This window comes from Cheilinus undulatus, linkage group 5, assembly GCF_018320785.1.
Source record: "Cheilinus undulatus linkage group 5, ASM1832078v1, whole genome shotgun sequence".
Lineage (NCBI taxonomy): Eukaryota > Metazoa > Chordata > Actinopteri > Labriformes > Labridae > Cheilinus > Cheilinus undulatus.
In genome coordinates, this window is record NC_054869.1 from 21258726 (window position 1) to 21275496 (window position 16771).

At 39.1% G+C, this 16771-nt stretch overlaps 1 protein-coding gene across 1 annotated transcript in view; it reads left to right on the forward strand.

Annotated features, from left to right (window-relative positions):
* si:ch211-130m23.3 (uncharacterized protein LOC558547 homolog) overlaps positions 1 to 15190 on the forward strand; it is a 100821-nt gene extending 85631 nt beyond the window's left edge. Inside the window, exons 5-17 of the mRNA XM_041788016.1 lie at positions 3210 to 3299; positions 5547 to 5606; positions 5696 to 5762; positions 6870 to 6940; positions 7019 to 7086; positions 7453 to 7501; positions 7589 to 7624; positions 8086 to 8140; positions 8221 to 8291; positions 8445 to 8523; positions 8631 to 8659; positions 8762 to 8860; positions 11234 to 15190. Coding sequence (XP_041643950.1) covers positions 3210 to 3299; positions 5547 to 5606; positions 5696 to 5762; positions 6870 to 6940; positions 7019 to 7086; positions 7453 to 7501; positions 7589 to 7624; positions 8086 to 8140; positions 8221 to 8291; positions 8445 to 8523; positions 8631 to 8659; positions 8762 to 8860; positions 11234 to 11263 — 804 coding nt within the window. The 3' untranslated portion in view covers positions 11264 to 15190. The remainder of the gene's footprint in view (positions 1 to 3209; positions 3300 to 5546; positions 5607 to 5695; positions 5763 to 6869; positions 6941 to 7018; positions 7087 to 7452; positions 7502 to 7588; positions 7625 to 8085; positions 8141 to 8220; positions 8292 to 8444; positions 8524 to 8630; positions 8660 to 8761; positions 8861 to 11233) is intronic.
* The last annotated feature ends 1581 nt before the right edge of the window (positions 15191 to 16771 follow it).

Here is a 16771-nt window from a genome sequence, read left to right on the forward strand (position 1 = left end):
TTTCTTTTTAAATGGTGCCACATTTGTAAGGAACATGCATCTGTGGGATGAGCAGCAGAGCTGAGTGCGTGGGTTGTGCCTATGAAAAATTTGCCAAGTCTTCTCTGCCAATGCCAAACAGCTTCTGCTGTTTATTATGCTGCTACAAACTCTTATTCTCTTGTTTTGAGCTTCTGGTAACCCCAGTGGCTGATAATCAGATGCCTGATTGTCAACACTGGAGGTAATCTTAATGCAGAGAGATTCCATCCTCCAAGATGGCGACACTCACTCCCACAGTGCGGGGTTTATCAGAGACTACCTCCAGAATTTGGCAGTTGAGAGGATGGAATGGTGTGCCAGCAGTCCTAAACTCAACCCCATTGAACACTTGTGGGATCAGCTTGGGCATGATGTTTGTGCCAGATTGACCAACACAACCACATTGGCTGACTTGTGACAAATGCTGGTGGAAGAATGGGATGCCATCCCACAGCAGTGTGTGACCAGGCTGGTGACCAGCATGAGGAGGAGGTGCCAAGCTGCTTGGGTCTTCCACATGCTGAGGCTCCTGTTTGTTTAGATGGATAAATTTCTGATGAAAAATTTATAACAGGGTTTCCGATATTAATATAGTCAGATTTATTAGCTGGTTGATTGATTGTTTGATTGATTGATTGGTTGATTGATTGATTGATCTTAAACATTAAGACAACTTACTTGTTGATCACACTAGTGTTTGCTAGGGAAGCTGTATACTGACTGAACAGACAGTGAAGTTCAGGTTTCTTCTTGGATTTTTATCATTTATAAAAACCTATTTCCTAATATGGAGAGGGTTTGTAAATCTTGTCAGAACAATCCTGAATTTGCTTTCATTTGAATAAATCTGTTTGTTATAAAGAGGAGAGACCAGAGTGATACAGAAGTTAGTGTTGTTTCCACACATGCACGGTGGTGCAGGTTGTTGTTTTGTTTTGCTGTATTTGGAAGAGACTGCTTTGTCAGCAGGTCAGGTAGATTTAGTTCCTCCCCCAGTTCTACTTTTCCTTAACAAACAAACGTAAAGTGCACTCACATACTCACTTCTTCATCCAGGCACGCTCGCATTCTCACACGCACGCTCATAATCTCTGCTTTGTCCTCCTTTCTCCTCTCTCCCTCCCTCTCTTTCTCCAAGAGTGAAGGCAAACTCAGCAGACCTCCAGGCTGCCAGGGAGAGCAGGCATTCTGGGTAATCCAGGGTGTGAGAAACGCAGAGGGAAAGAGGGGAAAATAAACTTACAAAATTACAACACACACTTGATGCGGCGCATGATGTTGTACACTGAGACAATCACACACAAACAAACAAACTAAATCCAGTCTCACAGCACTGAAGCATGGAGATACAATATCCATCTGTGTCCATCTGTACACTCGTCTGCAGAGACAGAAACGGGCTCTGTCTGCAGCAGAGTCTGGATTTAAAAAGCTGCACGGCATCCTGTTCCCTACAGCAGAACATTAACGGCTGGGAGATATGAAGGAGAAGGAGGGAGGGTGAGGGAATAGTGAGGCTGCTGGTGGAGTATAGGAGGATGCAGCAGTGTCGTCAGTCGGCTTTTATCTCAGCTCTGATTAAACCTTGTTCCTGTCTGACCTAAAAAGTCAGCTGGCGGAAACTTCAGAGACTGTGGGTGAATTTCACTGGAGCTCTTTACACCCTGCCGATGCCTTCAGAGAGGGAGAGAAAGCGAGAGGGGAGATCAGAGGAAAAGAACAGAGTGGGCAGATAGTGAAAAAAAATCCACACAGACACAGGCATGCTGTCTTTATGTGCTCACTGTTCGCACATTATCATATATATGGATGTACACTCTCCTACACCGCCAGTCGTCTGCTCTAATGAGGATGAGGAAGAGGCCAGTGCTGGGTGGTAGCCCCGGGTTAGTTAGTAGTACAATGCCACAGGAAGCAGACAAAGGCTGTGCTGAAATGTGCCAGCGCCACCCGTCTGGGACAAGCACAACAAAAACATAAGGTATAAAAATAAACCTGGGCCAGCATGGCAGGGCATCTGCAGAAGCAGGAAAAACCCCATGCAGGGCGAAACAGCAAGTGAGACATGAGGGAAGATACTGCAATGGTATTTTATTTGTTTATATGATGACTGTTGTTTCACCCGTGGGATGTTCAGGAGAGCTGCTGCAGCGTGGGGGCCGAGCATCATTAATATGTAAAAATAGTGCTGAAATATTAAAATAAAAACCAACCTTATTGTTAAATATATATCATCTTTAAAGCTCCTGTGAGAAGTTTTAACTGGTTATGATACAGGCTGAAATTGAAAGTGATGCATCTGTATGACCTGCAAATCAATGAATAATTATGACTGGCCGTAAATCCATAGATTATGGTTTTATAAGGGTGAATCTCAATAAATTTGAATATTGTGGAAAAGTTAATTTATTTTTATTTTATATATTAAGTATACACAGTTAAATATAAAACTGTTTATTCCTAATTTTTGATGATTATGGCTTACAGTTAATGAAAACCCCAAATTTAGTGTCTCAAAAAATAGAATATTACTTAAGACCAATATAAAAGGATTTTTTCACACAGTAATGTTGTCCGTCTGAAAAGTATGCTCATTTATATGCAGTCAGTACTTGGTCAAGGCTCCTTTTGCATGAATTGCTGCATCAATGCAGTTTGGCATCGAGGCGATCAGCCTGTGGCACTGCAGAGGTGTTATGGATGCCTGGGTTCCTTTGATAGTATGCTGGCCAATCAAGCACAGGAATATCATGGTCTTTTGACCAGCCTTTGGTACTTTTGGTAGTGTGGGTAGGGGCCAAGTTATGTTGGTGGTATGGTAAGTTATGTTATGTGGTATGCTCTGATACAGCTCTCTGTGAACAGCCAGCTTCTTTAACCATAACCTTTTGTGGCTTACCCTCCTTATAGAGGGTGTCAGTGACTGTCTTCTGGACATCTGTCAAAAGTGTCAAGTCAGCAGTCTTCCCCGTGACTGTGAAGCCTACTGAACCAGACTGAGCGACCATTTAAAGGTTCAGGAGATGATTAGCTGATTAGAGGGTGACACTATTTCTTAATCCAATTCAGTGTACTGACTGTAGTTCTGCTACATTAAATCAGAACCATTTGAAGCATCAGCAGTCAGCTCCATGCTGTGAGTCTCACTGACACTTACATGTGTTTCTATGTGTGTTTAAATCTTTCAGAGTGCTGCAGCAGCTCCAAGCCCTGTCCTTGGGAACCTTCCCCCAGGAGAGGGCATGCCAGTGGGACCAGTTCCTCCAGGATTTTTTCAGGTATGTCGTGGATGTACACTCACATTCACACACAAACACTCACAAATAGAGTGAGTAAGAGAGGAAAATGCTAATTATCTCGGCTATAAAGCCACTTAAACACATGATTAAATAATGAGTATACAGTTTAAGAAGATGCTTTATGAAAAACTCATTCAGTTGTACCGTTTGGATTTTGTTGGGACATCACTAAATGTTTCTCACAGTAGAGAGACAGAAGAAATAATCCCATGGAAAAAAAGGTCTTACATGCATCCCCCTCCTCCCTCAGTTCATCCCTGTTCTCCATCAGAACGACCCTGCCAGATGTTTATTGATTACCTGTCATTATCAGTCAAACTCCGATGCCTGCGTCTGACACGCAGATCAATACCTTTCATAGGCATTCCTCTGCTCCGCTTTCAAAAAACTCCAAGTCTGAACGGCCTTTTCCATCTCTCTCTCTGAAGATAATTTGTTCTTTGAAGCTCTTGTCAAGACCTATCTACTACACAGATGCAACAACTAGCAGATGCACAGTCTTCACTCAGGTTAAATCATACAAACGTGTGCCTGATCAGAGAATATAACAGCACACGATGTTTTGATTAGCAGGGTTTTATTGGTCAAATAAAAGGGGATTATCATGACAACCACGCCTAGCCTTCAATGCAAGGTATTTCTTTTAGTCTGTTCTTGAGGCACTTGATTTGATTGTTTTGCCTTCTTTCTGTTCTTGCATCATTTAAAACAAGGTTTTGTATTGTTTTAGTACTTCAATAGGTTTTGAGTAGTGCAGCTGTTTTCCTTAGACAGCTGGGCGGTAATTAGGAAAAGTGCTTGATGAAAACTGCTGTAATGCTGCCCTCTAGTGGTTGAGGCTGTTTTTGTTCAGCAGCAGCATTAATACTATCTGTGGTAGAGTGAGGTGAAAACCACTCACAGCAGCAAAAGATGCCAAAATGCACACAGTTAACTACTAGTTTTAGTTTTATTCCTATTGGTTTTAAATCAGTCCATTGTTGTAGCACATACAGTTTTCTTTCCAGCTCTGTTTTAATGGAGTTAAAACAAAAATTCAAGAAAGAAAGTTCTTCATATAGTTTTTAGAACATCACTTTTACTTCTGTAAAAGGTTCTACAATAAAAATAAAGCAAGGTAACTTTATTATGGAGCACTACTCAAACATAGAGACACTTTGTGTGATTTCCACAAATATAAAACAGAGCATAAAAACATCAAATTAAGACATTAAAATACAAAATATAGGACACTGGGTTAGCTCAGCTGGTAGAGCAGGCACTCATATACAGAGGCCACAATCCTCATCCCTCTGGTTGCAGGTTGGAATCCCAATCCTGGTGTATTTTGCTCAATGTCTGACTCCATTCCTTGTCCATATTTCCTATTTTTTCCTACCTCATAAAGGCAAACAATCTTTAAAAAGTATATATTCCAGAGGCCTAAAACCACTCATTGTACCACCTTTGCTGATGCTGATTACAATCAGCACAGCTGCTTACGACTAAGTCCTCTCCCAAGGTCATGTTTTAATACATTGGTTCCTGACCTGAGTTCCAGGCCCCCTCAGAGGGGCGCAAAATATCTCGGGGCGAGGGGCTCTGTCTGCTCAAAATTAGATGAACATCTAAATTTCAAAATCAAGTCTACGACCATTGCACACAGTTTAGATGTAGATCTTTTAGCAAAACAAATCTGTGATGGCCTAATCTGTGATTTTGTCCATGAAAACAAACAAAATTTATGTTTTATTTTTTCTATTTGGGTCCTGGGGGGCTTAGATTTTCTTAGATCTGAGCCGGTGTCTAATGAAAAAAGGTTGGGAACCACTGTTCTAACATAAAATATTGAACATGCCTTTTTAAATCAATCTGTTTGTTGTTCTTATTTGTTTATATGGGGCCTAAAACTGTTGGTTCAAAAAACCCTAACATAAAATATTTTATATTAATATGTTTGTCTGAGGACAAGCTGAAAATGAGCATGAAACTTTGTAAGGACTTGAAATGAATTAATCATGAAACCACTGCGACAGTGGCGGGTGTGCATGCCATTTGAATCAAAAGCAGTTAAATCTTGTTGTGTTTCTTTTTTCTGTTTGATTTGAACACTCTTAAATGCTGTTCCAACCAATTCACTGAAACTCTCTAGTCTTCACGTGAACTTTCTTCTCTACAGCTTCACAAAACCTTTATTATTTGTCATGCTATTGATAGATCTTGTGCTCCTTTTCATACTTTTTTTAGCCATTTATGTCACCCCGATACCCTGGAGGACCCAGACCCCCCCTCAGATTACCCAACCAGGTAGGAGCCACATTGACACCTGCAGGCAGAAGACAGAACTGTGTTTAAAAGTGATGATAATGCTTTAATGGGTCTAATTTCTTCTTCAGGGTCTTGGAGGAGTCCCAGGGAGCCAGCCTATGTTACCCAGTGGAATGGACCCCACAAGACAGCAAGGTACAAATATAAAGACACACTGGGAAGTGGAAAATCAGACTACAGATTTCATGGCACATGAGGGCCAAATCATCCCAAGAAATAACCAACCAGTGTGCCATGAACTAGACACCACCTTAAAAGTGCATTGAAAATGGAAATTGAGTCTTACCATCAATTGTCCAATATTAGTCTTTAAAACCGGTGAACTCGATTGTAACCTCCGCTAAAACGATAAAATCCAACCATCGGGGTTTCTTTGGAGTAGTCCTGAATAAAAGCAAAAGCGTCCACTGTGGATACTTTAGCACAGTCCTCTTCTCATCGATGCTCTCCCCGTACTGTTGCTGCTAATTAGCCAGGACACCCCAAGTAAGAATGCCCAGCTTTGGGGGTGTGACAGTGCTCTCGCCATCAGCCCTACCAATCCACACCTTTCTGCATTACACGATTTTGTGTTAAATACAGTTCCACTTCATCATGGGTAGATTTACTCACTCATTGAAGTCTAATACAACTCTGTGCTTGGCCCAGGCCCATCCTCGCCCTGGCCACTACACCAGTGTTAATGTCACTCAGCTTTGTACAGTTCCCTTTGTTTCAGCTTCTTTATTACCTGAAGCTATGACTAATTCAGAATCCTTTCATACCCATGATTTCCCTGCATGATATTTAGTAGCTTAAAATTCCCCGGAGACAGGCTTTGTTTGACGTCCTCCACGTTTACCGCATAAATATTCACCTCCTACATTAGCCATGTGCTGCCTATAGATAGCCCCCGCACCACACAGGAAGTCGGTTTTAGTAAAATTACTTTGAGTTTTTTCTTGGGCTTTATATTAAAGGATTCTTGGTAACTCAATAATTATTTACTATTTGCTTATTTGCTAATTAGCATATTTTTCAGCCAGCCACTTTGGCTGTCATTTTTTTTTTAATCTACAGGACATCCTCCTGTGAATATGAGCGTTATTTACAGATACAGGCAATAAAGGTTCACATTAAAATTAATGACTAACTGATGGATACAAAATGAATAATAAATGCTGTCCAGTAAATGCAGCTTTAAAAGTTGCTAAATCCTCATTACTCTGCTCAGAAATAAACTGAAACACTCCTGTGTTACAGGACATCCAAATATGGGAGGACCGATGCAGCGGATGACTCCACCCAGGGGCATGGTACCACTCGGGCCCCAGGTACAACACCAGATGAACTCTGAGGATATTCGCATGTTGTTAGATCTGATAGCTACTCATTCTATTTCTTTATTTTAGAACTATGGAGGCGGGATGAGACCACCACTGAATGCGCTTGTTGGTCCTGGGATGCCTGGCATGAACATGTGAGTGCTTTTTTCTACATGTTGTCACTCAAAGTCAAGACTGCAACAGTAAAAGCCCTCTTAAATGTCTCTCACTCAGAGTGACAGCATTAACATGCCTATCAAATCCTTGATCACCCACATGCTGTAAGGCTTTCATTAGAATGTTTAATTAAAACTTTACTGTTTGGTCTTGGCTCTCAGAGTCTGGAACTGGAGCTAAGAGCCAGCTCTCTTTTACTGTGTCTTCTGTCTTTTCTACTTGATGTTCCCATCACCTCTCTCAGGCAAAAGGAGGACTTGTTGTTGCCAAGTCAGCTCAAATGAACTGGAAAAATAAAAGGTTGCCAGAGGAAGAAAACTAAAGTGTGTTTGTGTGTGTTCCAGGGGACCTGGTGGGGGAAGACCCTGGCCAAATCCTCCAAACTCAAACTCTGTGAGTGCCCCAAAGAAAGACACTTAAAAGACAGTGTAATGTTATTTTTTTAAATTACCTTGACGATTTCTTTCTCTGTGTTTGTAGACCCCTTACTCTTCTGCATCTCCAGGAAGTTATGTGGTAAATATGTTGAAATTTCAACTTTATTAAGACTTTTCACCAGGAGTACAGGCAGGACATGTCAATCTTAACAGTCATTATCTTAGATGGCAAATGTCTCTAAGAGTGGACAGGAATTTCATAATTCTGGTAAAAACATAAGACAGTACCTGTCCATCTGCTGAGCTGTCCTGTTGCATACGAGCTCAATTCAGTGGTATAAACACATCTCAGTGTATGTAGAATTTCTGCACTGAAATATCTGTATTAATTTAAAAGTGACCATTCATGTTGTACATTTTTCTTAATTGAGATCTTACAGTATCTCAAATATTTCCTAAAATTTCATGATTGGTTGATACAGGTTAGACTAGAATTTTACAACTAACATAAACCAAAACACTTAACATGCTGAATAGTATGACCCTGTGCACCACTAATCTCTACACTGAGATTAGTCTTTAAACCCAAACTGTTTTTAGGGTCCACCAGGAGGAGGGGGACCACCAGGGACACCAATAATGCCAAGTCCAGCAGGTAAACTATAAGCGTTCTTTGTGGTTGTGATGTGTTTATATATTTTTCTTTTATTTTAATTTACTGTTTCTCTTCACCAGATTCAACCAACTCTGGTGACAACATGTACACGATGATAAACACAGTCCCTCCTGCTGGAAGTCGACCAAATGTAAGATATATTATTCTTCTATAAGTGAAGATGGTTGTAAAGTTTGTGTGGGTTCAGAAGCTCTTATATGATCTTGATTGAGTTTACAGCTAAAGTTGTCATAATGATGCATTTTGTCACAGGTGGGTTTTTATCTACTCTGTGTCTTCTCAGTTCCCTATGGGTGCAGGAGGAGACGGCCCGTTAGGAGGCATGGCTGGAATGGAGCCTCATCACATGAATGGATCATTAGGTACAAGAACAAGTAGCTTAGACATTTTTAAGCTAAATTTACTCATGATTTCAGGTGTTTGATGACTCTGATTTCTGTTGTTTTCACACTTGTGTTCCCTCTCTTAGGGTCAGGTGATATGGACAGTCTCCCCAAGGTAAAGAAGATACTCTCCAGCTCCCGTCTGTAGTTGTACAGGATCTTTAGCGGTAGTAGGACACATTGCATATAAGTTACGTTCCACATATTTTCTTTTCAGAACTCTCCTGGTAACCTGAGTATGAGTAACCAGCCTGGGACCCCCAGGGAGGACGGAGAGATGGGAGGAAACTTCCTAAACCCTTTTCAGAACGAAAGTGTATGTGAACCATCATCTACTGATCTATCTAAAAATTAATCCATGGATCTTAAATAGCCCATGATAGCTCGTAAGACGTGTGTGCAGTGCAAAAAACTAAATTGGTAATAAGTGCATTTGTGTAATTTCTCATGTCAAAAACCTGCACTTAATAAAATCGCATTTACCTGTAAAATCCAAATAATAGAAAAAAAAACTTTGGTGAGATATAATGAGTAACCATGAGTGTCTCAAAATAAGACATACAAACTAATTCAGATATGAAATATGATTTCAAGAACCTTTAAGATACCTATATTTTCTTGCACTGACAGATATTTTTCTCATTACAAAAAAATCAGTTCTTAGTTTTTGCATTAGATATCTTGCAACAAGAATCTGGGGAATAGTAGGTGTGAGGTTTATATGACAAGAAATGAGACAAAGACCTACTGAGTTTTTGCAGAGTGCTCATTTCTGAGTGCTCAAGTCTGAGGAGAACAACAATATCACTGTCCAGTCTTTACAGTCACTATTTTACCTATAAAAAAGCAGCTTATTAGCTTGGCAGGAAGTCAGTGAGAACAGGTGTTTAGTTCTCTGTTGGAAATAGAAAAAGAATGAACTATCCAACCAATCAACTATCAAACCAATTATAATCTCTTAAACTGAATCATTATCATTTTTATTGGGTTTGTTTCAAACAGCTACTTACAGGGATATGAACAACAAGCTGCAGGTTCATCAGGCTTGCCTAGCAACCTAACTGTAACAACAATATTCCAGTACGGACATTAAGCTACGTTCAAGATGACTGCGTCCCAGCTTCTGTGAGTTGGCAACTCGATATACTGAAGTTGCTCAGAGTCTAAGTTTGAATTTTGAGTTCAGGGGGCTTTCAGAGTGACGTATTTGACTGGCTTCTCAGGATTATCGAGTTGTTCAGTCAACTGGAAAGCACCGTTAAATAAGGAGACATGACTGATAAGCATAGCTAGCTAAGCTAGCTGGAGCTGTGTATCTCCATTTTTCTTTTTTTTTATTTTCTTTTTCTTTCCTAAATCAGTGCTATTGGTCATCTTTACATCTGTCAGTGGGTCTTTACAAATTGCAAACCAATAAAAAGTCTCAAAAAGATGCTGACTACGTTTGAACAATACAGCATTTTTTTAAGTTCCCTGAGAAGTGATCATTTTGGAAATATGAGGTTTTGGACCAACAGCAGAAATATTTACCATACAAATGATATCAGTCTTTTCTTCTGATTGTCCTGCGTGTTCAAAACAAGTATAATTTTGTTTCATCCAACTTTAATCTCCTGAGACTTGAGCTTTTGTCTGTAGTTTCTCCCACTTATTTGGGATCAGTAGGACCTGATTAGTTTAGGGTTAGCCTTGTTTTTGAATGGGAATTTGTTTTGACCAAAAATGGTGTCCACAAATCTCCTGAAGATCCTACCACTAAAATTGTCGCTAAATGCGCTGAATTTCTTGGAAATTTTCCTTTAAAATTCACACAAATTCCATATAATTTCATAGAAATTACTAAGAATTTCTATGAAAATACTTAAACATATTTTTAAAGTATCCTATAAAAAAGTACCACAAATCTTTCTTCAAATACTCCCAGAATATTTCAGTGACACTTTATCATAAAGCCTCAACTTAATTTTGCAAGCAAATTTCAGAAAATTTTACTTTAAATTATTTATCAAATTTTGGAATTAAAAAAATACAATCACATTCTCCAAAACTTCATGAAAATGGCAGAAAAACCCCTAAACAACAAAAGAAATCTCCTGATATTTCCATGAAAACCCTCAAACATTTCAAAAGGACAGCCCTCCTCCAAATTCCCCAAAATTTACAAATCAATTCCTCAAGTTTCTGTTAAAGCACCAACAAATTTCAGAGCAAATTCCCCCTCCAAATTTTAAATCAAATTCCAAAAAAATTACTAATACATTTTGCAAATTTACAAGAAAACACCTGAAAATATCCAAATGAATCTCTCTGAGCATCTAAACTTATTTCCCAAACTCCCAGCAAAAATACAATGAAAGATTAAAATTAAAATTTCCCTCAAACTTTTTTAAAATACACAAACATATCACCCAAATATCCATCAAAATTACAGACAATTTCATTGCCAGTTCTCCCAGCATTTCAAGCAAATTACTGAAACATTAGTGGACATCATGAGCTATTCTCCTTACAACTCTTACAGCAGAAATGATCACTATGTTATTAGAAAGCCAAACTGTGATGTCCTCATATGAACATATATATAACTTACAATTATTTTTAATAGCAACACTTTTGTTTCAGAATACTTGAGTAGTGTTGAAAGATTTTTAATAAATCCTAACAGACTTTTCACTCCTCTTCTCTGCAGTATTCTCCAAACATGACAATGAGCGTCTGAAGGCCTCAGAAGCAGGTTTGGTTAACCGCTCAGTAAGATGGTGTGGATCTGTGGAAAGCAGAGAGACTGGATATGATGTCATCAAGACCAGTGACTCCTCCCTCCTCCGCCACCACCTGACGAGTCAGGACAGTTACCCCAGTCCCCGTCTTTCTTCAACCCCGCCCCTCAAACCACCCCATCTGCTGTTTCTCTCCACATCTCCTGTTTCTTCTACGTGGTGACTCTGATACATCCATCAGTTCTTCCTCTGCAACTTTAAGACTGTACAAAATAACCAAATTGAAATGACCCAGAGGAGAACTCTTTGTATATTTCCATACGGTGTGTAAGAGACTGAGCACACACTCCAGTCACAGACAGACGTCTCTGCCTTCTGCATCATATCATGGAGTTCATGCCCAAAACAAAAGGCCAGTATCCTATTTATTGTACAAATTTTAAAGGACTTGAAGAGATATTGATACTTTTTTGATCTATGAATAATGTTATATGACTGGCTGTTAAGTGGATCATCTCTTTTCTTTTACTGACCAAAAGTTGTTTCCATTACTGGAAGGTTTGGAGCGAAGTCACAATCAGGTTATCCCGAGATGTATTTGAGGCTTTCTTGTAAGATATTTGCCTTTAACTTGATGCTTTTTTAAATGTTTGAGGTTGTTTTAATCTAGCACTAATCTAGCCCTCGTCTTCAGATGTTTTCATGGCTTTCTAAGGCATGAAGGGCCTCTTAAAATCAGCCCTTTGTAACATTTTCTATAATTTGCAGAAAGGCTTCGGCAAAATTCAAAATATTTAGCCGAACATTTTTTCAGTTCCAAAGCAGAACTATTTTGTAGCTGACAGTAGGATGGTTTGGATTTTTAAAGGTATAATATGCCGTTTTATGAGTAGATGTTGAGTTGATGTCGTACTTTAGCACCAATCTCTCAGACCAAAACAAAGCAGTCCCTCAGCGCTCCACTTTCCCTCTCCCCTGCAACTCCTTCATGTTCTGACCAAGTGCAGCTCTTTGTCAGTGTGATCTCCATTCGGATAGTCGCCAACGCTGAGGTATGTTAGCCCAAACAAAATATCTTACAGTATCTGGACTGTCGGTTGGCCCTCCTTAAGTTTATCCTCCAACAAAACTACGCCATTATGTTTCAATACACAGTACACTTTAGATCTCTTTCTTTGGTTGGAGGGCTAACAGTTGGTGATAGAGAGGTTTAAGTGGAAAAAACATCTGAAACATGTTTGAGCCTCTGAGTGAAACATAAACAAGCTCAAGGAAACTTAGTCCTGTCACTGTGAATACAGAGTTGCAAACAACAAACCCAACCGGAGTTTTACTTTCTATTAGAGAAAGTCATAACACAAGCATATGTTTAATAAGATACATGTGATATCTGCTATATTAAATTGTGAAATGCTGCATATTATACCTTTAATTATACTGCAACAGAGTTCAACTTTAAAAGTAGCTCCATTAGAGTAGTATCTAGCTAAAGTTCATTTGCATTCAATTAACATTAGCAACTTAAAGCTACAGATCATTTTAAAGGAAGAAAGTCTGTGAAAGTAAATTTCCATGAGTATTTGATTTAGTAGTGACCAGTTTCATGCATATTGAGCTCTATCATAGCCCCTAGGAGGGGCGTCAAAGATGTCGAACAGGGGGGTGCTGTCAAAGTTGGATGTACAAATACTTTTTTGTAAACCCTGATTAGAAACATATTGGAGCCAACCTAAAAGATAAAAAAAAAATAGGAGAATCCATTCATTCATGTGAAAAATTCAAAATTTGTGGAAAAAAATCCAAATTTTTGAGATTATAAAGTTGTGTATTTGCAAAGTTTGAAAAGTCAGAAATTTGCATGAAAAGTAAATTGAAATTTCTAAGCTCAAACGTCTTAAATTTTGACACTAGAAACTCAAAAAAATCATTTTTTTCAGATCATAAATATATAAAAGTGTACAGTAAAAAAAACACAAGAAACCAAACTGAAAAGAGAGGTTGGAGTTTTCAACTTTTAGACTTTATAGTCTCAAAAATTTTACATTTTAGGTCATGTCCTGTACGTTTACTACTTTTAAGGGAAAAAAAATCATTTTTTCTTATAACTTAATGACTTTTTAAACTTGTAAATTTCCATTTTTTCCTTGAAAATGAACAGATCCTCTTGATTATTTTTTTCTAGAATGGCTCTAATACACCATCATAATAATGGATGGTTTATACATAGGTCTTTTGTCAAGAGCAAATTTATGCAGGCCTAATATGTTGGGTTTTTGTCTATGAAAATTATAGTAATGATGTTTGACTGTTTAAGTAAGTCTTGGGGGGCTTAGCTTTTCTTTGATATGGGTTGGGGGGCCCTTAAGAAAAAGGTTGGGAACCACTGGGTTAAAGGAAGATCGCCATCTTCTATCAAAGTCTTTTTGTAATGCTTTAAATCTGATTAGCAGAGAGCAAGGGATTTTTAAAAATGCTGGTGCACACCAGAAACTATCCTACTACTATTTATCGAACGTGGTGGAATTACCAATATCAAACAGCTTTCTCATGTGCACACCCTATATTGTCTTGTAAGCAACTTTGCAAAGCGGATGGATTGGCCAGATTTCATATTTCTCCTCAAGCAGAGCCGTCTTGCTAAGCTAAGCGGAAATGTTTGTTCCCAATCTAAAAAATGACTGCACCAGAGTCATTTAAGAATAAAGAGGCGGTAACTGTACTGGCATGGTTGAGTTGAAGCGACTGCAAGCCTCTAAATAATGGCGGCTGGTGAACAGATCAGTGTGGATGTAGCTATACCAACAGTTTTATCAAAACTTTATTAAAACTAGAGCAAAGAACCACACTCAAAGACTTTCTTGGGGGTAAAGAAGTTTGTTTCTCTTCTCATGGCAAGAATTTAATTTACCAACTGAATCCAGTGATAGTGGGTCATGTATTTTTAAAAGGTCATGGATATGTAAAGGCTAGCAGAAACGCTCTCATGCACATGTCACACCTCCTCATGAACACTGGGTAGTTTTTCTTGCGCATCTAAAGCGTAATTTTTTATTTTTATGCCTATGCCCCCATAGGGGCTTTTCAGATCAGACCGCTCAATGAAATTAAAAAGGAAATAGTGGTCAGTAAACAGTAGAGGAAGGGTTTCACAATTCTGTTTTTATTGTTAAAGCTTTGATGCAATTCAACCTGCAAGACTTTGTGAGTGTTTTCATTTGAGGGTTTTTTGCTCTCCGCTGACTGCAACTGTACAGGTTAAAGTGAAGTTTCAGGAGGGCAGAAGTTTGTGTTTGTGTTTGTATGTTCAGTGGGTTTTGTTTGCTGCCTCCTCTCATCTCTTTTTTAAGCCTCAAACCAAACGATTTATCAGTTTTAGAGGGTAAACGCTCAGACACAAGCTAATACAGTCACACTGGTCACTCATCCTCTCTTGTCATCCGGATAAACTGTGATCTCATTGTGATTTGAAAGGTCATTTGGTACAAAAAGCTTGTTTTTAATCAATGTTTTTTTTTCACTGCCCAGGATGTATTATCATTGTGTACAAAAGGTCGATACTCCTGTGAACATTCTCCCTCCCCTTCTCTGACTGCAAAGTGTACAGCTCACAATGTAGCTCCTCTGTCTTGTATGTGTGTTTGATAATAATATTATTTAAAGAACAACTTGGAGAGAATTATCGCAAAAAGGAGGGATGGACTGAAAATGAACCATCAAAACTGAACCAAGATTTTTTTTTTTTTTAATTCTTTTTATTTTGTGTTAGATTGAAGCCATAAGTGGGAGTACAAGAAGACACATTTGTAAATTGGATCATGTTTTCTGTTTTGTGGCAGTATACAAGACTCCATTTGTGATGTGTTCATTTTCTCTTTTGTATTATGTTTTTGTAAATACACAGAGAAGTATTTCATGGGTTTTGAATATGCTAGTATAAAGCTTCTCTTCCCTTATTCCATGTGTTGACTCCTTTGGTCTCTCTTGCTACAATCTGATAAATCTGGTGGTGGAAAGATGACGTCCCTCTCTCTACTACACCTGATATGACTCCCTGAAGCCCTGAAACCCTGAAGCCCTGAAGCCCTGAAGCCCTGAAGCGGTCTTTGCAGCAACAAATTCAGCTTCTGTAAGAAGACACCTTCCCCTCGGTTAAATCTGTGTTGACTGGGTCAAAAGAAAAAATTATAAGAACTGGACACCAGAGGGTGTAAAGGTAAGTGAAGATTGAAGTTGTATTTGACATTTGAGTTTTGAAATGTAAGGTCTTAAAATGTCTTAAAGCAATATCTAACTTTTCCACCTTAAACTATTAGTTTCAAAATCGATCTTTTTAACAGAGCATGTGGCATCTACCCTAGTGGGCCACTGTTCCTTTGCAAGAAGTACACACGGTTTTACAGCACTAGTTCACACGTCAGCTTTTGGCTAAAAAGAAGCCAGTCAAAGTTCATCTTAAATGGACTGAAGAATACCACCAGCAATCATGGGGGCAGTGTTGAATAAAGTAGCCAACAGTAATACAAACCTATAAATGATGCTAGTTCACCTGGGCACAGCTGTGCAGAGGATGGAACATCCTTTGGTCTATGGCAGGGGTGTCCAAACTATGGCCCGGAGGCAAATGCAGCCCACAGTCCATTTTTGATTGGCCCGCAGCAAATTCTAGAAATTAAATGAAATATGGCCCACATAAGATGATGAAGCTTGTGCTCAACTGTATTTTACTTTTTAGTTTCAGCACTAGGCAGTACTGCCATGCTGATTTTTAATAAACAAACATTTTGACAAGAAGATATCTTGATTAATAATGTCCTGATAGATTATTGCCACAAATAGCAGCACCAATAGCATTTCAGGGGTGTAGCCAGGGCCAAACAGGGCCCCCTGAAATCTGATTGGCTCTCCCAAATCCTGAAAATGGCTGTCGATTTGCCTAGCCAGCCATTAACAAGCCATTTAGGTGTATTAGATTGCTAAGCATGTATTAACATACAGTGGATTGGTCTTACTTACTAAAATACACTCAAGGCAAGGAACATGAAAGTGGCCCCACCATTCTTATACATTTCTGTATGTGGCCCTCAGTGGAAAAAATGTGGACACCCTTGGTCTATGGGATAGATGGAGCAGCAAGTAGCTCTGGGAGAGACGGTGACATCTGGTGGATACATTTAGGAATCTCCACTCCTACATAACAGACACATGCACTGATATTTATTCATAGGTCCGCAGAGTATAAATGAGCCTAAAGAAGACCCAGGAACGTTGAGCTGCTAGAATCCTACATCAGAACAAGAACGGGACAACATTCCTCTCACAAAACTCCAACAACTGGTCCCCTTAACTTACCTGACCTTCACAGACTGTTGTTAAAAGAAGAGAGGATACACAATGGATAGTATGGCCCTGTCCCTACGTTTTTGAGATGTGTCACTGCTGCCAAATTCAAAATGAGCTGATATTTTTCATAAAATGGTAAAATGTCCCAGTTTCGACATCTGACAATT